Source organism: Acipenser ruthenus, chromosome 15, assembly GCF_902713425.1.
Source record: "Acipenser ruthenus chromosome 15, fAciRut3.2 maternal haplotype, whole genome shotgun sequence".
In the NCBI taxonomy this organism is placed as follows: Eukaryota; Metazoa; Chordata; class Actinopteri; order Acipenseriformes; family Acipenseridae; genus Acipenser; species Acipenser ruthenus.
In genome coordinates this window covers 16,309,482-16,335,703 of record NC_081203.1, presented here as the reverse complement: position 1 = coordinate 16,335,703, position 26,222 = coordinate 16,309,482, and the positions used below count along the sequence as shown (strand labels likewise).

At 44.1% G+C, this 26,222-nt stretch overlaps 1 protein-coding gene across 1 annotated transcript in view; it reads right to left on the bottom strand.

Annotated features, from left to right (window-relative positions):
* Positions 1-26,222, bottom strand: part of LOC117422517 (uncharacterized) — a 79,118-nt gene that overhangs the window by 4,576 nt on the left and 48,320 nt on the right. Inside the window, exons 6-7 of the mRNA XM_058987732.1 lie at positions 6,354-6,431; positions 2,028-2,096 (exon numbers count right to left, since the gene is read on the bottom strand). Coding sequence (XP_058843715.1) covers positions 2,028-2,096; positions 6,354-6,431 — 147 coding nt within the window. The remainder of the gene's footprint in view (positions 1-2,027; positions 2,097-6,353; positions 6,432-26,222) is intronic.

Sequence of the window (26,222 nt, the reverse complement as noted above, 5' to 3'; positions counted from 1 at the left end):
GTTAATATTAAAGAACAAAATACCTTTCGGATAATAGAAGGTAGGAGATTATATTAAAATAAACATGTTTCTGTTTATCACAGAAATTAATTACAGTAGTGTCTCATATTAAATCAACACTAGAAATTGGCAAAAGGAGAGGTTGCCTTAAAACCTGCTTCAACTGGATTTTGTATGAACAGAGAAAAAGGTCAGACTATGCAAACAGTGGCTTGAATTTATATGAAAATAACTAATAACAAATCTAAATCTAAAACAAAATGGCCAAAATGGTTTAATAGATCAATGAAAAAAAATATTCAGCGAAAAAAGGCACTTTACAGAGTATTTAAAAGGGACCAAAAACAAAGTCCTCAGAAAGAGTACTTGGAACTGCAAACATAAGTCAAAAAGGAAGTTAGAAAAGCCAAGAGAGAGATAGAAATCAATATTGCTAAGGGGGCTAAAACCAATTCCAAAATGTTTTTCCAATATTATAACAGCAAGAGAACATTCAAAGAGGAGGTTAAATGTCTAAGAGACACAAATGGCAAAATCATAGAGGAAGAAAAAAAAATAGCAAATATATTAAGTGATTTCTTTTTCAGCCGAAGCGAGCATTTAATTTAAATTAGAAAAGTTGTCTACAGTATCAGTCCTTATCAGGCAGTTAGTAACTTTAATTGGGATAAAGGTTGAGAGCCAAAAAATGACTTCACGTGGTGAATTTGTTAAAGTGCTTACAGTGGAGTTTCATATTAATTAAAACAATAGTCTTGGCAAGAAAACAGGGTGTCTGAATCCTGCTTGTGCAGGCGAATTTTTAGGAACAGAGAGGTCAGGTTTAGTCCAAGCATGGCACAGTTAAATAAGGCTATTATATTTAACATGTTCATTATAGCTTAAATTTAAATGAAAATAACTGAACTAAACACTGTATGCTTAGTGATTTTATACAGGGGCGTGTGATAAACCCCTACAGTTTTTGTTCAATACCTGTATATGAAAGTAAACTAAACTGAAAAGTTGACGAGATATGCTGTTCAGAGGGAATATATTGTTGACCCAGGTTAACATAATCACACAGAAAGTTGATGTTATATTATACACATATAAACTTGTATCGTTTCCAGCAGTGTGGAGTAGTGGTTAGAGCTCTGTACTCTTGACCGGAGGGTCGTGGGTTCAATCCCAGGTGGGAACACTGCTGCTGTACCCTTGAGCAAGGTACTTTACCTAGATTGCTCCAGTAAAAACCCAACTGTATAAATGGGGAATTGTATGTAAAAAATAATGTAAATTGTATGTAAAAATAATGTGATATCTTGTAACAATAGTAAGTAGCCCTGGATGAGGGCGACTGCTAAGAAATAAATAATGATAATAATAATAATGATAATAGCAAGGATCCTGTGAACTTTGTTTCACCTGACTTCTTTGAGAAAGAAGGGGTTGAAAAAGAGAACTATAACATCACATTCCAATATTTTTGGAAGGAAGTTATATCCAATTAATTTCGAAGGTTGTTATGTAACTCCAATTAGTTTTTAAAAGAGTTGACCGGATCCTTCTAGAATATATCATTAACTCAAAGATAAGAACTGTCAAGGCAGATTGATGAGCAGATTTAATTGGGACTGATATATTAAATGGAGGGAAAATCCTATATAAAGCCCAGTGCAAGACCCCATTCAATACCATTGATCTTGATATTGCAAGCTGATGTGGTTCATGCTCTGAGGGTCTCTGAAAAACAGATTGCTGTTTGATTGAATTCACAAGTCTGCTTTCTGAAACTAACAAGCAGCAAATAAACTGTGATAATTGTATTTTAGCACTGCAGTTAGTTTAATCCCAGTTACAGTGGCGCCACAAATAAAAATGAATACGAGCCTGGGCCTGGCGTGGGATCTGAGCAGCACTGTGTGTGCATCACACCTCATACTCTGTCTCAAGGGTGGGATCCCTGAGCAGCACTGTGTGTGCATCACACCTCATACTGTGTCTCAAGGGTGGGATCCCTGAACAGCACTCTGTGAGCATCATACCTCATACTCTGTCTCAAGAGTAATTTTCTGCTTCTGTGTGGAAACTCTTGCCTCCAGCGCTGGATCAAGCTTTGGGGAGACAATGAAATGAGAAATAAAACAATTATTATTATCTCAAAAACATGCAACAAAAAGGGCTTTTAACAGAACAAGAAATGGTCATGTTGCCTGCTCTGGGGTTAGAACATGAATGAGTGAATTTTCCTGGTTAAAAATAATTGTGTAAATATATTGCATTGCAGTCAAATTAGTTTAAAATTTCTATATGAGGCTAATCATAAAACTTTGGTAAGGAAAATACTGTAAAATTAAGCCAGTTATCACATTCACCGCATAGAATGTGAGCAATGGGTGGATGGGCAAACACGTTTAGGCAAAGTTGTAACAGAGAAAGGCTGACGTGACATTGCCTGTTACTGCACTGGTTGTAAAAGCATTTACGTTGACACAGATAACTGTGAAGTCTGTATTTACTGTACTGTACACTGCATCTATATGTTTTCCTTCCTGAGTTTGTCCGTATATTCAATATGGAAGAGGGGGTCTTGGTCTCAGTTCAGCTTCTCCTACATGGCACAAGGCAGCCCCAGCTCAACGGAGGAAGCTGGTAGTCAATGAGGTGCAAAAGCAGGAGGAGAGGATGAGGTGTGTAAAGGCCATTTCCCAGGCCAAGCAGGGAGAATGGATGAGATGGGAGAGTGTGGAACAACTCAAGATTGGCTGGCAAGACCTATGGTCAATGGAACAGAGCAGGATCAGTTTCCTCATCAGGTCAACATATTATGTTCTCCCATCACCACAGAACCTAAACCTCTGGGTAGAGGAGGATCCCTCATGTTCTTTGTGTTCATCACCTGCAACATTAAGGCACATTTTGACAGGGTGTAAGGTGGCTCTTAGCCAAGGACGGTTTACTTGGCGCCATGACCAGGTGCTGCGATGTTTGTCCTTAGCATTGGAAGACAAGTGTAACATGACCAATAAGTTGCCACCAGGTCCATCAAAACATTACACACAAAAGACAACATTCCTCCGCCCAGGAGAGCAACCACCAAGAAAAGGTGTTAAAACCAATCCTCGCCCAGGACAACTGGAAGCTGCTAGAGACTGGAAAATGCTGGAAGATGTTGGTCAACGGCTTATTTTTCCACCTAAGATTGCCACCACTAACCTTCGACCAGATATTGTCTTGTGGTCTGGATCAGCACGCCTTGTTCACCTGGTAGAGTTAACAGTGCCATAGGAGGATGCTGTAGATGAGGCGTATGAGAGGAAGAAACTGCAGTATGCTCAACTAGCCACTGAAGCGGAACAGCGAGGATGGAAAGTCCGGGTTTACCCAGTGGAGGTGGGTTGTCGAGGATTTGTGGCACACTCTACAACCTGGTTCCCCAGAGACGTCTGATTCAGTGGCCAAGAGTTGCGTAGCACAGTGAAGAACTTATCTGAAGCATTAGAGAGGAGCAGCAACTGGCTGTGGTTGAGACGGAAAGATTCTGACTGGGGATCTCAAGCACAATAGAAAAGAAAGAAATGCTGATGTACGGGTAAGTAATCTGGGCTGAGTTGTGTGGTGGACGGAGGGGGGTGATGCTAGGATGCCAGAATCACCGTTGACCACTCTTGAGGTGTCGTGGGCTAGTAGATAGAAGGTGCCCACTTGAAGACCTCAGAGATGTACCCTACTTAGCTCAATCTAGACGGTTGTCATGCTGATGCGCTGGGGAGACCGCACTATGGTTGATCCCAGGAGCCAGAATCGCAGCAGTTGTGTGTGCCGAAGCGCTAGGGAGGCAATAAGCTGATCCCTGGAGCCAGCATTACACTTCAACCATCAACACCAGACAGAAGGATATCTACATCATCATATGGAAGGAAGCGCAAATGGATGGAGACACAGATGGATCACATTAGTTTACTGTAAAGCTACGTCTTAGTTGGTGCTTATCTTGGCGAGAGCCGAGTTCAAATCAGCATGAAGTTTTAACATCTACTCTCGTGTAATGGAAATCAACCGTACATAAACTTTGTTTTGTCTCATAATGCCTCTGGATGTTGTATTCCTTTAAGACAGAGACACTTTTCTTACAACTCAAACACAATACTTTGTCTTTGCTCAGGACAAGGAAATATTCCTCACTCCACTCTGTTAAACTTGTGACACTCTGCATCTACTCTTATTTCTTAGACAGTGTTGTAAAAGCCAATGCAATAGTATCAATTGCACCACAGCTCACGTGGATGCAACAGAGTGGCGAGAAAGATCTAAAGGTGCATGCACCACGTGGGGAATGAAGGAAAGATACATCCTTACTAATAACTTCAGATTGTACAAGTCAATTAGCTTCTACACAGGGCTAGAACAAAACTATTCTTCCTATCAAATCTGAGGGCTTCCATCAAGAGGTGCTTTACTGGTACCTCTTGAGACACAATTCCAAAATGTTTTTCCAATATTATAACAGCAAGAGAACATTCAAAGAGGATGTTAAATGTTTAAGAGACACAAATGGCAAAATCATAGATCAAGAAAAAAAATAGCAAATATATTAAATGATTACTTTTCACAGGTTTTTACAAAGGAGGACACGGACAACATGCCCCACATGTCAACCTGTTCCTATCCAATTTTAAATAACTTTAGCATAAATAACAGAGGCAGAAGTGTTAAAGGGACTAGGAGCTCTTAAAATAAACAAATCCCCTGGGCCGGATGAGATCCTCCCAATAGTACTCAAAGAAATGAAAGAAGTTATTTACAAACCGCTAACCAAGATCATGCAACAGTCTCTTGACACAGGGGTTGTACCAACAGACTGGAAAATAGCAAACGTAATACCGATCCACAAAAACTACAGACCAATAAGCCAGACTTGTATTATATGTAAAATTATGGAAACTATAATAAGATCCAAAATGGAAAATTACCTATATGGTAACAATATCCTGGGAGACAGCCAGCATGGTTTTAGGAAAGGGAGATCATGTCTAACTAACCTACTTGACTTTTTTGAGGATGCAACATTGAAAATGGATAACTGCAAAGCATACGACATGGTTTATTTAGATTTCCAGAAAGCTTTTGACAAAGTAAAAGATTAATTCTCCAACTGAATGCAGTAGGGATTCAAGGAAATGCATGCACATGGATTAGGGAGTGGTTAACAGGTAGAAAACAGAAAGTACTGATTAGAGAAGAAACCTCGAAATGGAGTGAGGTAACCAGTGGTGTACCACAGGGATCAGTATTAGGTCCTCTGCTATTCCTAATCTACATTAATGATTTAGACTCTGGTGTAGTAAGCAAACTCGTTAAATTTGAAGACGACACAAAAATAGGAGGAGTGGCAGACACTGTTGAAGCAGCAAAGGTCATTCAAAATGATCTAGACAGCATTCAAAATTGGGCAGACACATGGCAAATGACATTTAATAGAGAAAAGTATTGCATGCGGGCAATAAAAATGTGCATTATAAATATCATATGGGAGATACTGAAATTGAAGAAGGGAACTATGAAAAAGACCTTGGAGTTTATGTTGACTCAGAAATGTCTTCATCTAGACAATGTGGGGAAGCTATAAAAAAGGCTAACAAGATGCTTGGATATATTGTGAGAAGTGTTGAATTTAAATCAAGGGAAGTAATGTTAAAACTCTACAATGCATTAGTAAGACCTCACCTAGAATATTGTGTTCAGTTCTGGTCACCTCGTTACAAAAAGGATATTGCTGCTCTAGAAAGAGTGCAAAGAAGAGCGACCAGAATTATCCCGGGTTTAAAAGGCATGTCGTATGCAGACAGGCTAAAAGAATTGAATCTATTCAGTCTTGAACAAAGAAGACTACGTGGCGATCTGATTCAAACATTCAAAATCCTAAAAGGTATAGACAATGTCAACCCGGGGGACATCTTTGACTTGAAAAAAGAAAAAAGGACCAGGGGTCATAAATGGAGATTAGATAAAGGGGCATTCAGAACAGAAAATAGGAGGCACTTTTTTACACAGAGAATTGTGAGGGTCTGGAACCAACTCCCCAGTAATGTTGTTGAAGCTGACACCCTGGGATCCTTCAAGAAGCTGCTTGATGAAATTCTGGGATCAATAAGCTACTAACAACCAAACGAGCAAGATGGGCTGAATGGCCTCCTCTCGTTTGTAAACTTTCTTATGTTCTTATGGTGGCATATCTAGCAGTTAATGTAATAACTCACAGGCATAGAGGGATTTCACAGCAGCTGGAAAGAGTGCTACTCCTTTGATGGAAAGGTTCGCGAAATACCCAGGTTGATTTAGCCACCCCTACACCCAGCCCCAAACCTCACCTTTTTCTTTATCTTCTGAGCATCATATCGAATTTGAGTGAATTCCCGAAGACCGAATGAACCTCCAACTATGAGCAACTGCAATAAAATACAAGCAAGACATTAACATGACAGGTACCATGCATCACTAGAAACAGAAGTAGAGGACAGTGCCTAGCATCAATTTGGACATTAGTGAGTAGGGACGTAACAATTCATACTGCATCAATGACTCGTGATCAATTCTTAGTAGCTTATTGATCCCAGAATCTCATCAAGCAGCTTCTTGAAGGATCCCAGGGTGTCAGCTTCAACAACATTACTGGGGAGTTGGTTCCAGACCCTCACAATTCTCTGTGTAAAAAAGTGCCTCTTATTTTATGTTCTGAATGCCCCTTTATCTAATCTCCATTTGTGACCCCTGGTCCTTGTTTCTTTTTTTAAGGTCATAAAAGGGTCGACATTGTCAATACCTTTTAGAATTTTGAATGCTTGAATTAGATCACCGCGTAGTCGTCTTTTTTCAAGACTGAATAGATTAAATTCTTTTAGCCTGTCTGCATATGACATGCCTTTTAAACCAGGGATAATTCTGTTAGATCATCTTTGCACTCTTTCGAAAACAACAATATCCTTTTTGTAACGAGGTGACCAGAACTGAACACAATATTCTAGATGAGGTCTTACTAATGCATTGTAAGGTTTTAACATTACTTCCCTTGATTTAAATTCAACACTTTTCACAATATATCCGAGCATCTTGTTGGCCTGTTTTTATAGCTTCCCCACATTGTCTAGATGAACACATTTCCGAATCAACAAACTCCTAGGTCTTTTTCATAAATTCCTTCTTCAATTTCATTATCTCCCATATGATATTTATAATGCACATTTTTATTGCCTGCATGCAATACTTTACACTTTTCTCTATTAAATGTCATTTGCCATGTGTCTGCCCAGTTCTGAATGCTGTCTAGATCATTTTGAATGACCTTTGCTGCTGCAACAGTGTTTGCCACTCCTCCTATTTTGGTGTCGTTTGCAAATTTAACAAGTTTGCTTACTATACCAGAATCTAAATCATTAAATGTAGATTAGGAATAGCAGAGGACCTAATACTAATCCCTGTGATACACCACTGGTTACCTCGCTCCATTTTGAGGTTTCTCCTCTAATCAGTACTTTCTGTTTTCTACATGTTAACCACTCCCTAATCCATGTGCATGCATTTCCTTGAATCCCTACTGCGTTCAGTTTGAGAATTAATCTTTTATGCGGGACTTTGTCAAAAGCTTTCTGGAAATCTAAATAAACCTGTTGTATACTTTACAATTATCCATCGTCGATGTTGCATCCTCAAAAAGATCAAGCAGGTTAATTAGACACGATCTCCCTTTCCTAAAACCTTGCCGACTGCCTCCCAGGATACTGATACCATATAGGTAATTTTCCATTTTGGATCTTATTATAGTTTCCATAAGTTTACATATAATACAAGTCTGGCTTATTGATCTGTAGTTACCTGGTTCGGTTTTGTCTCCCTTTTTGCGGATCGGTATTACGTTTGCAATTTTCCAGTCTGTCGGTACAACCCCTGTGTCAAGAGACTGTTGCATGATTTTGATTAGCGGTTTGTAAATAACTTCTCTCATTTCTTTTAGTACTATTGGGAGGATCTCATCCGGCCCAGGGGATTTGTTTATTTTAAGAGCTCCTAGTCCCTTTAACACTTCTGCCTTTGTTATGCTAAAGTTATTTAAAACTGGATAGGAACAGGTCAACATGTGGGGCATGTTGTCCGTGTCCTCCTTTGTAAAAACCTGTGAAAAGTAATCATTTAATACATTTGCTCTTTTTTTTCCTTCGTCTATGATTTTGCCATTTGTGTCTCTTAGACATTTAACCTCCTCTTTGAATGTTCTCTTGCTGTTATAATATTGGAAAAACATTTTGGAATTGGTTAGCCCCCTTAGAAATATTGATTTCTATCTCTCTCTTGGCCTTTCTAACTTCCTTTTTGACTTGTGTTTGCAGTTCCAAGTACTCTTTCTGTGTACTTTGTTTTTGGTCCTTTTTAAACGCCCTGTAAAGTGCCTTTTTTCGCTGAATTTTTTTTTTTTTAATTGATGTATTAACCCTTTGCGGTCCATTTATTCAGCGCGTGTCAGGCTCGTCAGGTCCAATTTATTTTCACACGTGCAGTTTATTTTAGACGTGCTGTTTAAAAATATTTTTTTCACAGTAAAATAGGTTTAAAAGGCACTGCATATCAACAGGACACTCAGTACTGCATCTCCAGCACCGCCCCATCCCTTGTTCGCTATATTTTTAAAATAACTCGTAATAATAGTACATACCGATAAATCATCTCTTGATCACTCGTTTTATCACAAAACTCCTCAATAATGCGATCCAAGTCGTTGTTTTATTACTATAACATCTCAAAAAGCTCTGCAAATGTCTGCGATATTCTCCGAGCGCTGGATGCAGAAGCAGCTATCTTGTTTGTTTATGTCCGTGTTATCTATGTGGTGTCAGGTCTATCAGTATTCATGAGATACGCCCCTTTTTTTTCGGCTTCTCTCGGCTCCTATCCTATTGTGGCTAAGAAAGACGGCACCAACCGCTTCTGCATGGATTTCAGGAAGGTAAACGCTATTGCCAAGTTCCCTTTCAAGTCGAAAATAACCATCAACATGAGATATTGCCGTCAGGCAGCACCGGTAGGCTGAGCTTTTATAGCAAAGCTGCCGATAGGCCCCCACGCCAGCTGCAGTGTAAGCCCGCCCCCCTGGGAGCTTACTTAACTGCGCGCGTGGGGATGCACTTCCTCTTTTGTCTTCAGCCTTGGTACGGTAGGTAATAGATAATAGAGCTTTTTAACTGATTGTACTCGATAAGCTTTACGCTTGAGAAGCTGGTTAATTACCCCTTCTCTGAGTTTATTTCAGTTACTGTGTTATTTAGGATTATATATATTTTCTTGTTAATATATATTTTTCCTTTCGCTTTGCTTCGGCATCGCGTCTTCGTGGTCTCCCGTCTTCCTTTTCTTATTGTTATTATTATAATATACAATTTATATTATATTTATTATTTGGGTTTTTGTGTATATATATATTGTTATATATATTTTTTATTGTATATTGTTTGGGACGCGTGTTGCGTTGGCCTTAGGCCACGCGCATTATTGCAGCCTCGGTCTTGCTTAGGCTAGACCGCGTTTGTGTGTGTGTGTGCGTGCAGCCTGCATTGCAGTCTCCCCCCCACCGCGGCTCGTTCTACCGCCACGTGGCTGCTATTGAGTATAGCCCCACTGTTCTTACACTATACATAGTGTCTTCTGCAGCGTCCAAAAAAAAAAAAAAAAAAAAAAAGTTTTTTTCCCATACAGTATAAGGAAGACGACCACCAAGTGCATTAACTGTTGCCCTTATAAGCAGCACAACACCTTGTCTTTCGAGACTCAGACACAGTACTAGAGCACATAGCGTCTCCGCTTTGCGGGTCAGCTGACGTGGATCGTCTGGTGCAGTACACGCGCTCCGGCGCTTTCGGTGTCAGCGCTTAGGCGCTTGGTGTAGCGCTTCGGCGCCTAGTGCTTGGGCTCAGTGCACGCAACGCACCTGTGCATGCACCTCGACGCTCGGTGCTCGGTGCCTCGGTGCACGCACCTCGACGCTCGGTCCCTCGGTGCACGCACCTCGACGCTCGGTGCTCGGTGCCTCGGTGCACGCACCTCGACGCTCGGTGCCTCGGTGCACGCACCTCGACGCTCGGTGCCTCGGTGCACGCAACTCGACGCTCGGGCCTCGGTGCACGCACCTCGACGCTCAGTGCTCGGTGCACGCACCTTTGGTGCACGCACCTCGACGCTCGGTGCCTCAGTGCACGCACTTGACGATTGTCTTTTCAGTGCTTGGTGCACGCGCCTCAACGCACATTAAAGCTGTACGCTTGGTGCTCAGTGCTTAACGCTCGGCGCTCCTATTACTGGCACGGTACGCTTCAGCATACAACGTGCTGCACCATGTCATTTCACCGCTGCGTCACCTGTGGGACGAAGCTACCGGCTAATGACCCGCATGAGGACTGCGTGTCCTGTCTGGGGCCGGAGCATGCGGCATCTGCCTTGGCAGACAAAGCCTTTTGCACGTCATGTGCAAGCTTTCAGACGCGCACTCTGCGTCGTAGGGCGAGGAGAGCAGTCGGGGATCGCTCCCCTTCATCTGGGTCGTCACACACCCTTTCCGCCCTGCAGCCTTCTTTGGCTTCCCCGCCAGCGAAGCTGCCTTTTACCAGGAGTTCGCCTTCCCAGGTCAACGATCTCCTGACGTTAGGCGTAAGAGAGACCGCTCCCACAGCCTTTCTGTAATGCGAGGCCCTTCTCCTCGCGGCGAACGCCCCCGTCAGATCTCGAGATCCCGCTCTAGATCGCCCCGAAGGAGAGGACGTTCCCGTTCTCCTCGTCGCGACAGGCGAGGTGGTGTAACTGAGCTCACTAATAAGATGTCTCAGTTTATGGACCTATGATGGGGCAGCAATCGCTGCTCATGTCCCTTGCCACAGCTCGGGCCGCAGAGGAGCCAGTCAGACCGGTTGTCAACCAGCCGATCATCCCACCACAACCCCTGTCCGTTGCAGTTGCACAACAGGACGCATGGGACGTGGATGCTATCTCTCGAGATGCATCAGAGGGTGAGCCTCTCCACAGAGAGGATAGTATGGAGGCAGAGCTCACGTCCCACCACTCAGAGTCTGAGATGGAGGTAGGCGTAGATGACTCTTTATGGTCCCTAGTAGAGCGGGCGACTCGCCACCTGGGCTTAGAATGGCCTGCCACTGAAGAACCTAGGCGCTCTCTTTTTGAGTCGCCTTTGGCACAGGGCCAGCAGTCTAAGACGCTTCCGGCCTTCCCAGACTTTGTTAAGGAGGTGCAGTCCACTTGGGGGACTCCAGCCTCTGCCCCGGCAACCTCGCGTAAGGAGGCTGCCTTTACCATGCAAGGGGCGAGTGAAGCGGGTCTGGCGTCATTTCCGCCAGTTGGCGCTGCGTTCGCAGCGTTGGTGAAGTCACCAACACTCTCTGGGTTGGTGAAGGACCCCACCTGCCCTAACAAGCAGTGCAGGATCACTGAGGTGCACCTCAAGAGGGGCTATTCGGCGGCTACAGAGGCAGTTAGGCTGTCCAATCTGGCCAGCCTCCTCTCAGTTTATCAGGCTGCGTTAATAAAGGATCTCCCAGACTACCTTTCGGTGTCTCCGAGAGCGGAGTTGGGGCTAATTGCCCAGCTGCTGGTCAAGCTAGCCCAGCTTAGCGCGCGGGCCCAGGGCAGGAGCATCGCGTCTCTGGTGGTGGCCAGACGACAGCTCTGGCTCTCGCAGGCGAGAGTCCAGGAGCATGACAAAGCTCCCTTGTTGGATTCCCCAATTACACCGGGGCACACATTTGGCCCAGCGGTGGAAGAGATGCTGCAAAGCTCAGCTAAGGCTAGAGAGGCATCACAGCAGTTGGCTACGATATGGCCGCGTAGGCCTTTCCAGGTCAAACGCCCACAAGAACATCAGTGGCGTAGAACACCACCGCAACACCAGCCGCGTCCAGGGGGTACTAAGACCTCCCCGGCGGGTACAGCAGCGCGTGGCCAAATCCCAATGGGGAGACCGCAGCGCACAGGGTGGCGACCTAGAGGAGGCGGCAGACCACGCCCTCGTGGCTCTGGCCAGGCCCCTCGTGAGCGAGCGAAGCCTAAGCAGCCCTGAGAAAACCAGGCAGCCATTAACCCAACCCTATACTGTTCCACAGCTTCTGTTTTGGCAACAATGCACCAGCGATATCTGGGTGCGCAAAACTATACTCACCGGGTACACCCTTCAGTTCCGGTTAAACCCCCCCCCCTTCAGGGGGGTGGTGGTAACTGTGGTGAAGGACGTGGTTCAGTCCTCAGCTCTGAATGTGGAAATACAGGCATTGCTCAGGAAGCGTGCCATTCAACTAGTAGACCCTGCTCTGACCGACCAGGGGTTCTAATCCAAATACTTCCTTGTGCCAAAGAAGGACGGCGGGCTCCGCCCTATTCTAGACCTGCGTGTACTGAACAAATACCTACGGGTGTTGTCGTTCAAGATGCTCACGCACAGGCACATTGTCCAGTCTGTCCGGCAGGGCGACTGGTTTACCACCATAGATCTGACAGATGCGTACTTTCACGTTCCCATCTGTCCGGGTCACAGGAAGTATCTACGATTTGCATTCCAGAGCAGGGTCTACGAGTTTTGCGTCCTGCCATTCGGCCTGTCTCTAGCTCCTCGAACCTTTTCGAAGTGTATGGACGCCATTTTAGCTCCTTTGCGGGCTCAAGGCGTCCGACTGCTGAACTATCTGGACGACTGGCTTGTCTGCGCGCAGTCAAAGGAGCTGCTGGCACAGCACACAGTGATGGTTACAGACCATCTTCAGCGGCTAGGTCTGAAGGTCAATCCAGACAAGCGCCGCCTCGTGCCCAGCCAACAGACCGAGTTTTTGGGTCTGCATCTGGACTCAGTGTCCATGGAAGCGACCCTATCGACACAAAGAGTTGCCTCATTAGAGCGGTGTCTCTCCCTATTCAGGTTGAGAGAAACAGTCAGCATGGAGCTCTGTCAGCGCATGCTGGGGTTGATGGCTGCCGCCTCGCAAGCCCTTCCTTTGGGCTTACTACACCAGAGACCTCTGCAGGCCTGGTTCAATGCCTTCACGTTGCACCCGCGGAGAGACAAGCACCGCAGGTTGAGGGTATCCCGAACCTGCTGGGAAGCATTACGCTGGTGGAAAGTTCAGTCGAACATCCGCCAGGGCGTGCGCTTGGGTCCCATCTTCCGAAGGGAAGTTATCACAACCGACGCTTCCAACCAAGGTTGGGGAGCAGTCTGGAACGGGACAGGGACCCGTGGAGTGTGGTCAGGACCCTGGAGGTCAGCCCACATCAACGCTCTGGAACTCAGAGCAGTGGACCTTGCCCTTCGGCACTTCTTGCCAGTGCTTCTAGACAAGCACGTGTTAGTGCGGTCAGACAACACCACAGTAGTGGCGTATATCAATCGCCAGGGCGGATTGCGGTCCCCCGGTCTTCACCGGATGGTAACGCGGCTGTTGCTCTGGGCTCAACCGCGTTTAGCCTCTCTGCGTGCAGTTCATCTGCCGGGCAGAGTCAATTACGCAGCGGATCTCCTGTCCAGAGGAGGTCCTCTTGCGGGTGAATGGCATCTTCACCCTCGGGTGGTAGAGCGCATCTGGGAATGGTTTGGCACAGCGCAAGTCGATCTCTTCGCTTCGCGAGAGACCACGCACTGTCCCCTATGGTTCTCGGTGAAGGACCTCGACAGCCCCCTGGGGGTGGATGCACTGGCTCACGAATGGCCGCCAGGGCTCCTGTATGCCTTTCCACCGATTCCGATGCTCCCCGCCTTCTTGGAGAAGGTCAGGGTAGAGCGAGCGACAGTGATTCTGATCGCTCCTCGGTGGCCTCAGAGAATATGGTTCCCGAGTCTAGTGCAATTACTGCACGGTCGCCCGAGGGAGCTCCCTCTGCGAGCGGACCTGTTGTCCCAAGCTCAAGGAGAGCTTTGGCATCCGAACCCCAAACTCATGCAGTTATGGGTTTGGCCCCTGAGCGGGAGCGCCTGTCAGCCTTAGGGCTTTCGACTGCAGTTATATCGACCATCCAGAGTGCGAGAGCGCCCTCTACTAGGTCGCAGTATGCGTATAAGTGGCAGTTGTTTCAGAGTTGGTGTCTGGCTGAGAGCCACGACCCAGTCTCCTGTCCTATGGCAGTAATATTGCAGTTTCTGCAGAAACTGCTGGATGAAGGGAAATCTCCTTCTACACTTAAAGTGTATTTAGCCGCCATTTCGGCTTGTCATGTACGCATTGACGGTTTATCACCTGGTTGCCATTTTTTGGCATCTCAGTTTCTGAAAGGCGCAAGACGCTTGCGGCCTCCAAGAACGACCAGTTTACCGTCGTGGAGCCTTGATGTGGTGCTAGAAGCCCTTACCAAGGCACCGTTTGAGCCTCTCCACAGCGTAGATATGAAGCTCATATCTATTAACCCTTTGCGGTCCATTGTCGGACTGGGTCCGACATTGCAATTATTCCTCACAGGTCCTTTGTCGGACTGGGTCCGACATCATTATAGCAACGCAATAAACGGGTGTTTAGTCGTTTTTTCTCCGGAAAAGGCCGAGAAAACCATTCAATTGCCGAGTGGTAGCGACAGGAGCCGAGACAAGGTCGGAAAAAAAAAAAAAAAAAAAGGCGTATTTCATGAATAGTCATACATGGTATCAGGTATCAGATAATGGGCGTCCATAGTAAACAAGCTGGCGAAGTGCGTCAGCGCACTGAGACTATCATGGACATTTGCAGAGCTTTTTTCAGATGTTATAGTAATAAAATAATGACTTGGATCGCATTATTGAGGAGTTTGGTGATAAAACGAGTGATCTGGAGATGATCGATCGGTATGTACGACTATTATTATTATTATTATTATTTATTTCTTACACAGCTGAACGCTATAGCAAACAAAAGGCTGGGGCGGGGCTGGAGATGCCTAGTGTGTGCTTTGTTGATATGCAGGGCCATTTAAACCCGTTTGACTGTGAAAAAAAATACTTTTAAACAGCGCGTATAAAATTAACTGCGCGTGTGAAAATTAATTAGACCTGGCGTGCCTGACGCGCGATTAATAAATGGACCGCAAAGGGTTAAGACTGCATTTTTGCTGGCTGTGGTATCAGCAAAACGCGTGAGCGAGTTGCATGCACTTTCAGTGCATCCTTCTTGTGCTCGTTTTGCAGGAGACGGTTCTAAGGTCTCCATGCGCCCTAATCCGGCCTTTTTACCAAAGGTTATATCCCCGTTCCACATGAACCAGTCAGTCGAGTTGATGGCGTTCCATCCTCCTCCTTTTTCTTCCCCAGAGGAAGAGCGGTTACACATGCTCTGCCCCGTGAGGGCATTGAGGTGTTATATTGACCGTACAAAGACTGTGAGGCAGACAGAACAGTTGTTCATATGCCATGGTTCTAGATCTTTGGGTCAGCCGCTGTCTAAACAGCGCCTTTCCCACTGGATAGTGGATGCTATTAAATTAGCGTATGAATCTGCAGGCCTTCCACCACCAGGGCAGTTGAAGGCGCATTCTACCAGGGGTATGGCGACATCCTGGGCCCTCTTTCGAGGAGTGCCGGTGTCTGATATTTGCACGGCAGCCAGTTGGGCTACACCGCATACTTTCATGAGGTTTTACAGGTTAAATGTACTGGATTCCTCTGCTCCACTGTTTGGAGCATCTGTTTTACACTCTACGACGCCTCAGGATGCGGACGTATAGAGTGGTTGATAGCATGGTGTTGACTGTTCCACCTTTAAAACAGGTGTCATTACGAGCATAGACGCTGAGGCGCAGCTCCGCATATGCCTAGATGTACTGCCTACGCAGTTGCGTTATGACGTAAGTCTGTCCTACTGCCGAGAATCCTCCCTCGCGACAGCTAGGGTACACTGTATCCCATGTTGATGGTTATTTTCGACTTGAAAGGGAACGATAGGTTGCGGATGCAACCCCGGTTCCCTGAAAGAGAAAATAACCATCAAGCTGCGAGGTCGCTCCAGTAGCCTTCACGGCCTGAAGAGCAAAAGAGGAAGTGCATCCCCGCGCGCGCAGTTAAGTAAGCTCCCAGGGGGGCGGGCTTACACTGCAGCTGGCGTGGGGGCCTATCGGCAGCTTTGCTATAAAAGCTCAGCCTACCGGTGCTGCCTGACGGCAATATCTCATGTTGATGGTTATTTTCTCTTTCAGGGAACCGGGGTTGCATCCGCAACCTATCGTTCAATGCATACTCTATGCCTCGGGTCGACAAACTTTTAGACAGACTGGGTAAGGCAAAGTTTACCTCCACTTTGGACCTGTCGAAGGGATACTGGCAGATCCCTTTAACCCGCAGTTGTAGAGAGAAAATCGCATTTTCAACACCAGAGGGGCTGTTTCACTTTAAAACCATGCCATTTGGGCTACATGGTGCGCCCGCTGCCTTTCAGAGACTGATGGACCAGGTTTAACGCCCACATCATGAATATGCAGCAGCATATATTGATGACGTGGTCATTTACAGCTCCACCTGGCGAGAGCATTTGGCTAGGATTGCAGCCGCCCTTCAGTCTCTAAGGGTGGCCCGGCTGACAGCTAACTTGAGAAAATGTGTGTTTGCCAAGACAGAGACTTTAATCGGGAATGGAAGGGCGAGACCTGTAGTCACTAAAATCCAGGCTTTGGTTGATGCAGCGATCCTCAAAACCAAGACTCAGGTGAGGTCACTGCTGGGATTAGCAGGTTATTACAGCCGCTTTATCCCCGAGTATGCCACGGATGTGGGTTTGGGTGCTGTCTTGTCTCAAAAAGGTAGATGGAGTAGAACATCCGATACTGTACATCAGAAAAAAAATGCTACCTCGGGAACGCAACTACTCCGTAGTCGAAAAGGAATGTTTGGCCATTAAATGGGCTACTCACTCTTTACGATACTACCTGCTGGGACACTCATTTGATTTTGTCACAGACCACGCCCCCCTCAAGTGGGGAAGTGTTTTCGGCGTACGTAGTAAAGTGATCTTGGTCTTGAAAGGGGCTGTTTTGAACGTGAATTCAATGCGTAGTGTTTTGAACGTACGCTCATTAGCTACACTCAGAGTATTATCAACTCATACACAGGGAGTATATTACACGTCTGCTACACCCGTGTCGTACACAGGGAGTATATTACACGTCTGCTACACCCGTGTCGTACACAGGGAGTATATTACATTATTCAATAAATATTAATTAATTATTCAATAATTATTGAAAGGATCGTAAATCTTGTGAAGCTGAATCACGAATTGAAGTGGAGCGTTCCTGGAATTCAGTACAATTTGTTTGTGCGCCACATCGAGCCCATTTTAAACGCTCGGGAATCGGACAATGCTATTTGCCACAACTCATGAAAGTCTGTAAAGAACGCGATCCGGGACTACTGTATCCTGACATATGACCTCTTGTTTTTTTTTTTTTTCTTTTCTTCAATTCACTGACGCTGTACCAACTCTGAAGCCGTTAAAATAACAGTATATAAAAATACAATAATAGTTTAAAAATTAAACAGGTGTATTTATTAATGAAGATAACTCATTATTTTATTTATACTGTCATCAACACATGTTAAATGTAGAAAACTCCTGTTATAAATACAGATGCTATTAGTATTACCATTTAAACATGACACACATAACCAGAATGATCAAATAAATAATCCATAAGGTTGTTTTTATTTTTTAATTGAGTTTACACAATCTAACAATTACCCAGCTATTAATTATTTTGCTAAGCACATCTATGCATATATATAATGTTGGTGATACAATTTTAAAACAGGGACGATTTAACAACTGTTTCTGACCGGACAAAAACTGAAGGCTGTTTTTGCTCTGTACTAGTTGTTTCCTCAGAATATAAACTAAGATTTCAGCAGTTTACAAAATCTGCAAGCGTTTCCACCGAGAGGGGTATTATATATATATATATATATATATATATATATATATATATATATATATATATATATATATAAATAATACGTTTCTCAGGAATACTTCTTCCTGCACCGAATGTAGCTGTCACCGATCTACCCTACGTGAACGGGACCTGAGGCACTGCGAGTTATTTTGCTTAAATACAAAGAAAAAACGATGTAGCCTAAACAATCGTTTGATAAGTGAAAATATAAAATGACATTGACAAAATGTTTTACCACTCGTCTCAATTAACCCATTACAACTAATACGTACACAACTGTTTTAATTGAATTATACATTTCAAAATATGTCCCGTCTCCTGTGCTTAATCTTGCTATGTTTAGACAGTATTGCAGGGGCTCACTCGTTGAAATACCACCAGTTATTAGACGAGTCTCAGAAATGGAAAAGTAACCACTCCTCTCGTCAAAACACGACAGCAGCTCGCTACTCACCAGCATTGGGATGCCGTACCTCGCAGTCTTATTCCTTTGCAGAGCTTTCCAATTGTTCCACATAGTTCAAGGATGAAAGTTTCATCCACATTTTAAAACAAGGCCGACTTCCGGAAGTCAAACGGACCGTCTCTCTACTTGCCCCCCCTCCTGTCTTCAACGAGGAAGAAAAGTTCCGTTTATATATAGGTTCCCAACTTCTCTTCGCGTAACTGTTGGTCAGTTGCAACTAAATTGAAAATGTAGAGCTTGGTTCCGTACGGTACGGTCTGCGGATTATCTCCACCGCTGAACTATCTTAATACCAACTGCAACGAAAAACACACCTTTAATACAGACCTCTTTTTCTTCTTTAATTAAAGTGTGGCTGCTCGAATCACTGATGCGACTCATTGCTGCCGACTACTGGTCATAAAACAGAACACTAATATTTATTTTAATTCTAAATGGAGTTGTGTCTCCCTGTATCCTTGATGTACTTAACTATCGTGTTGTGTGGTGTATGTTCTGTGGTAATGTGTTTTAAAAAGTCTAAATATATAGGGCTTGTCAATCCTTCCTCTGTCAGTTTCCCCATCATCTTTCTTCTCTGTGGAATATATTTTGTAGAATTATATTATCAAAACCTTCCTCTTGACAATCCTGTGTACCTTATTATCAATCACTGGACAAATACTAAAACAATTTCTCCCTTTTTCATCACTGCTCATCTATTTTACCGAAACCTTCCTCTTGACAATCCTGTGTACCTCTGTCCTACCCAATGAAATGTTCATGTTTATTGCATCCTGTTGTGTTGCATTTTTTGCCATTAAATCTGCTCCTTCGTGTCCCCTTATTCCGCTATGTCTGATTCCCATACCATATCATGTCTAGCTTTAGATACCCCTGATTCAATTGCCATAATAGAAGCCATAGAGTCTGAGAATATTATTACTCTGTCAGGTCTGACATTATTTATCCATTTCATAGTATTGCAATCATTTCTACAGTAAACACAGATAATTGATCAGACAACCTGACTGATTTTCCCACATTGAATGTTGTCTCATAAAAAGCTGCCGACACTCTTCCTCTATCACTATTCTTTGATAGCACAGCCCTCAGGGTTAAACTGATCATTTCTACTTGGTGTGTGGATGGGGCGGGGCCCGGGGAGTAAGAGCAGTGTTGCATTCTTGTACTGCGTATTTCAGCTATCATTTTGAACCTCTGTTTGAGGTGTTTTCTTACATTTCTTCATTCTATATTTGTGTATAAATACAATAGTACACTTCATGTGAAAATCAATAGAATAAAACTACAAATAAACTATTTAAAAAGAGAAGCAGTCCTAATTACCGTCCATAAAGTTGTCTAATTGTATAGCTATGTTTCTTTCTAGTGCGAGCCAACCAAATCCAGCAGACAGGTTTTTTTCAAGAATTCTATTTAGCACAAACATTTAGTAAACTTCAACCACGTTGTAATTAAACAAAGAGCAAAATACAGAATCTCTAGTAATTTAACAAATAAACGTTATCAAAACACAAACTTATTATATTTAAAGTATTCGTTCATGACAGTATGTGGCGGAGTGTCCCGCCCCTTTGTTTGTTATTTATTTATATAAAATGTTTTATGTTTGAGATTACGGCGAAAACCGATTGTCCGAGGGGTAACAAGATAATTAACAGGTAGTTAAGCCCTTGGCCAGGGCATAAGAACCTGCAACTGTCCGTGAGTACACAGACTCACAGGCTCACACAGACTCACACAGACTTACACAGGCTCACACAGACTCACACATATTCACACAGGCTCACACATATTCACACAGGCTCACACAGACTCACACAGACTTACACAGGCTCACACAGACTCACACAGGCTCACACAGACTCACACATATTCACACAGGCTCACACATATTCACACAGGCTCACACAGGCTCACACATATTCACACAGGCTCACACAGACTCACACAGACTTACACAGGCTCACACAGACTCACACAGGCTCACACAGACTCACACAGACTCACACAGATTCACACAGACTCACACAGGCTCACACAGGCTCACACAGACTTACACAGGCTCACAGACTCACACAGGCTCACAGGCTCACACAGACTCACACAGATTCACACAGACTCACACGGCTCACACAGATTCACACAGACTCACACAGGCTCACACAGGGTTTGCAGGTTCTGGAATGCAGCAGTTTATGAAGCCGGGACTCTACACTTGACAGGTGAAGCGCGCTGCTTTACCAGCCAGTGGTACCACATAGCTGAGCAGCGTAGTGCTACTCAGACTGTGACAAAATAATACAATCTAAAATGATAAAATATTTTGGTCGTGTGCTACATCCCACTAAGTGAGGTCTCTGGTCCTTTCAAGTCCCGCTTCTCTTTGGTCACCTTGGCTGTTTCTTCTGCTGTCTTTCGTCTCACTCCAGCAGCAGCTTGTTCGTCTCAGCAGCAGCCTGTTCATCTCCCTACTGCAGCCCAGCGTCCAGGGCACGCCCCCAGTGCACCAGCCACCAATCCCAAGAGAAACTTGACTGTGGACACATTCTTGATCCAATTAAACTAGAGGCTCGTTTTCTGCCGTTTCAGTCTTCCTGTAACAAGACTTCTGTTTATTTTAGTAAAACACTTATTTTTATTTCAGCTTTACTCACACATATTGGCTCTTTTCGTAGAGTTCGTTGCTCTGGGTTTAGTTTAAAACCTGTTTCTAAACTAGAGTTATTTTTTTCTGTTAGTCTCCAGTTGCCTCGCTCATGCAATACTTTTTTTTTAGTATAACAGTTTATACAGGGGGTCTGAATGAGAAACGGAACTAACCAGCACACCAGCTTTAAATACCTCAATCTTTCTTTACTCAGGCAAGCAGAGCCGAGGAGTACCCTGCAGTAAATCTACTGAGAAAAGCTTGTAGCTTTATGCATGTAGCCCAAGTTAATCAACTAGGTTACAGCTTTGTATTAAATTATTTCACTTTTAAACTTAACAGTTTTCCTGTAATAAATACTTCTGTTTTCTATCACACAGCAAAACTTAAATAAATGCAACACTGTGGCTATTTTAGTTTCAAATATAATCCTGTCAAAAGGGTTGCTTTTTCTTTTGCAATACCTAAAAGGCCCTGTGTTTTTGTCTCACAAACATCATCCCAATTAAAGTCGCTACCTTCCGGATAAGAATTTACACTGTAGACAACTTTTCTAATTTAATTAATGAAATGCTCACTTCTGCCTTTTCTCTCAAGGCTATAAGCCTTTTGGCACTGGTAGCTCTCAGTTAACGAGAGTTTAGCTCATTTCAGAGGTATTTATTTCTGGTCAGCGTGACCCCAACCCAGCTCCTTCTTTACTCAGACTTACAATGATTTCTTTAATAATAATAATTTCTACTGTTATACTAGAATAAACAGGAATATAGAATCCTACAATATTCTCATAGTCTAATTCAGAGTACATTATAACATTTTTTCAGAACAGTGTGTTTTGACAATTTGTTTAGTATTTCTATTGGCTTTATATTCTTTAAAACACAGTACAGTTATTACAATATTTTAACACTGTTGCAGTTTCACAAATATTCAATTTGCATCCCAAAGATCAGCCTGCTTCCAGTAGAGGTAACAGTCTTGGGTCAGTGTCTGCTCTCAGTGAGTCTGTCAACAGTCTTTAAAAGCCTGATGCCTGCAAAAAAACTTCTTTACATTCCCATTCCCATCATCAGTGGGAAAACTTCAAATAAATGAAACTGGTTCAATCTAAGAGCCATGCATCTCTGCCGCATACACCTTTCAATCAAGGGAAGATGGGTTTTAGGGTCACACGTGACAACATGCAAACCAATATACTATGCACACAAACCGATATAGTATACAAACAAACTGATATAGTACACACACAAGAACATAAGAACATAAGAAAGTTTACAAACGAGAGGAGGCCATTCAGCCCATCTTGCTCATTTGGTTGTTAGTAGCTTATTGATCCCAGAATCTCATCAAGCAGCTTCTTGAAGGATCCCAGAGTGTCAGCTTCAACAACATTACTGGGGAGTTGGTTCCAGACCCTCACAATTCTCTGTGTAAAAAAGTGCCTCCTATTTTCTGTTCTGAATGCCCCTTTGTCTAATCTCCATTTGTGACCCCTGGTCCTTGTATCTTTTTTCAGGTCAAAAAAGTCCCCTGGGTCGTCACTGTCTATACCTTTTAGGATTTTGAATGTTTGAATCAGATCACCACATAGTCTTCTTTGTTCAAGACTGAATAGATTCAATTCTTTTAGCCTGTCTGCATAAGACATGCCTTTTAAACACAGGATAATTCTGGTTGCTCTTCTTTGCACTCTTTCTAGAGCAGCAATGTCCTTTTTGTAACGAGGTGACCAGAACTGAACACAATATTCTAGGTGAGGTCTTACTAATGCATTGTAAAGTTTTAACATTACTTCCCTTGATTTCACAGGGCGTGAGCTGGGGTGAAGGATAAGGCAGAAGAAGCAGCAAGGAGCTGTTAGTAGGATAGAAAAGAGGTCGCTGACTGAGGGCGGCGATGCCGACACATCCCAGGGGCAAAGGACCCAGCATACCGAAAACACATACAAGGGTTATGACTCGGTGAGCTGCGCCTCGAGAGGAAGTCAGTCCCGGAGGCCGGGACAAGAGAAGAGAGGAGAGAAAGAGGTACCCAGCATCTGAGACTTCTGTAAGGGGCGCTCATAAAACCCCTGATTGGCCGAGACGTCACTCTGCCTGGGACCTGAAATAAGGACAAAGCATAGAAGTTAGTATAGGACTCAGCATGAGTGGCCACGTCCTGAAAGAGAGACAGAAGAGAACAGAGCCTGGAGTGAGGTAAGATAAGCGCAGGAGCTTATCTTACCGAATGATGAAGTAAATTAGCAGCAGAAGAAACTGTGGATTCTGAGCTTCTGAGTAGACCGAAGAAGTCTAAGATGCAGATGATCTCCATAGGTAGATCTTTGTATGGGGAGAAGTGGCGTTTCCGAAGAGTAGAATGAGCAAACTGAGAATGTTCATTGATGTAGACAGGCAGGAAGGTGAGGCAGAACGGAAAGCTCTTAAGAATCCCACGGAGGGTCAGGTGAACTGCTGGTAAGGAGAAAATGGGGGAAGAGAGAAAATCCCTAGAGTGGACGATGAAAGCCAGGATCTGGTTTGATTGAAGGAATAGGAGGAATACGATTCTGGGCACAGAACGTTGAAAACACTGAACAAGCTGCAGAATATGAAGCTCTTGAAGAAGGGCGAGGGCTACAGATATGAAATGCAGAGCAGATTGAAGGAGGTTACTGAGAGTAGGATTCAGTCAAATAGCAGCTGGTGAAGCTGGGGAGTCTGGAGTTGGGGGGGGGGGGGGTGGCAGCAGACGGGACCAGCCGACGGAACTTGGATACTGAAAGTAGAGGCAGAAGGGGAGCTGGAACTGACAGTTGAGGTAGCAGCTGGAACTAAACGAACATGTGTAAATCGACTGCTGGGGAAGCTCAGCACCCTTTGTGCTCCATTTTCTGGAAACGAGGGCAGAGATGAGATGTCGACCATCCTATGTGTCAGTTGATACGGGATCGATCAGTGGTTTGCTACTATCCTGTCTGCTTGAAATGGAAAAGGTGAACTCACATTCAGAGATTGGGTTTCACAACTCCAGTCATTCTCCTAGTAGTGGAACTAGTAGTGTATTAATGCTGTAATATTTGAGAGGATGTGTGGACAGATGAATATATTGCTGAGAAATTCAAGCACCTCGTATTTTGATTAGATGGGGATTACCATTAGCCTTGACTGTGGAATGCTGCCACGATCTGCGTATTGAAGGAAAGCGGGAGCATTGGAAGCTCTGGAGAAGTGCAGTTACAGATTTAGACTGTAAACTAAAGCAACTTTTGCATGCTATAATAGTGAGTAGATCTGAAGAGGGTGCAGAGATCTGCTGTAGTGAGGAGCAATTAACAGAAGAGGACAGGATCTGCTGAACAGTACAGAGATCTGAGGATGTAACAATGAAGTGCTGTCAATAATGAGCAGTAGCCTGCTGTAGAGAGCAGAGATCTGCTGAAGCAGTGATCTGCAATAGTGAATGGTTCAAATTGAAGAATGTCAGTTGATATAGGTAGACAAAAAGGTCGAGGCAGGAGGGGAACTCCCGAGAATCCATCCGAGTGAGAACAATTGCAAGAATGGATAGAAAAGCTGTAGTGTCCGAGCTTGGCAGCGATAGCAAACCGGCTTAAAATAGACATAACTTGTGGTATTATACTGCCATCCAGAGGTTACGATTGGAATTAACCAATTACTTGAGTGAAGCAGGGTAAAATATATGAGGTTATTACGATTAAAATCCTTGTCTATGTAGAACAACATTTGCTTATTCCCTTAGATTTGAATAATAAATATTCTAGACATGGTAGGACAGTTAGTCATGTATATAAATAAGTTAACGCATGTAACAGGTGGGACCGTGGGAACCAGGAAGTGTGAATTGATGGCATTATAAATAGCGGCACCGTAAGAGCGCAAGAGCGCCATGTAGTTGATGTGGTTCCGTGGTTCCCCCCTGTGACGAGGTAAGTCGGCTGCACTGTTGTTTTGCTCCCTCTTAATCTTTACGTGCAGTACTCTTTTGGTGTTCTGGTTTTATGGTATTGTTTATTGGTATATTGTAGGACGAGTCGGCGGATATACTTTTGGACGTCAGTATTCCGGACTCTCCCGAGGAAATGTAAACTGTGTTTTCAATGTAATTGCTGTGTTAGATTTGTTGTGGTGGTGTTGTGTAACCGGGTTTCTTTTGTTTGTTGTAGGAAGTGGAACACCGCCATCCACAGTTTCTGGTAGTTTTATTTCCCTGTGTTTATCTTGCACATTGCTTTTGTCATTATTGTCCCCTTTGTTTTAGTTTGTGTATACGCACGGTTTTATTTGTCTTTATAGTTAATAGTACCGTGCAGCGTTTAGCTAGCGTTCAGGTTGTGTGTGTCTATAGGAGCTGCGAGGGAGAGCGTCCATATTAATATATTTACTTTAATTGGTGGTTTCTTTTTGTTTATTCACAGGTGGTGTTTGACTGCCCTTCTGGGCTTTGGTGGGTGGAGCAGCCAAATATTTATTAATTGGATGGACGTTTCTCTTTCTCCTCTAGGTGTCGCTAGGGACAATAAATAAACAATTATTCTTTCGTGCAAGATATATGGTTAGGATTGTGTTTTGTTTTATTGCAATGTAGCGATTTTGTTGAAAAGAGCACAACCAATTTCCATTCTTGTGTCTATTCATTTATTTGAGACGGGCTCTATGTGGGGTACCCAAATATTGCTGCTAGATAGATAAGGTTATGTGAGGTTCTATTCCTCGTTAAACTAGATGGCGTAGTTTGCATAGCGACCTGTACAGTTAAGTAGAGAATAGGTCGCGGAGGCCACACGGAGTATTTGGATGTCATGATTCGGTGCGTTGAATTCGTCTCCACCAGTTGTGAAAGCGCAGCAACAGGAAGCCAGAAGATTTCAGTACTTAAGCGCAGAGCCTGATGAAGCTGCCTGGTCACCATGGCAACGTACCATTCTCCGCAGTCACTCAATGAGGGCGTTGCCGTGGTAACCATGGTCTGTAAAGGGAGGTTCACACCGGACGCGGCACTGCCGCGCGGCAAAAGCAATGGTTATAATGAAGGCGGTTGCGCGCAGCGGCAGAGGGACGCGCAAGAGAAATATTTTCAATTTTTGCGAGAAGGGTATACTTGCAAGACGGACGACAACACGCCTTGCACCCCAAGCCTGACACCCTTATAACTCCGCCTCTACAGTGACGCAAA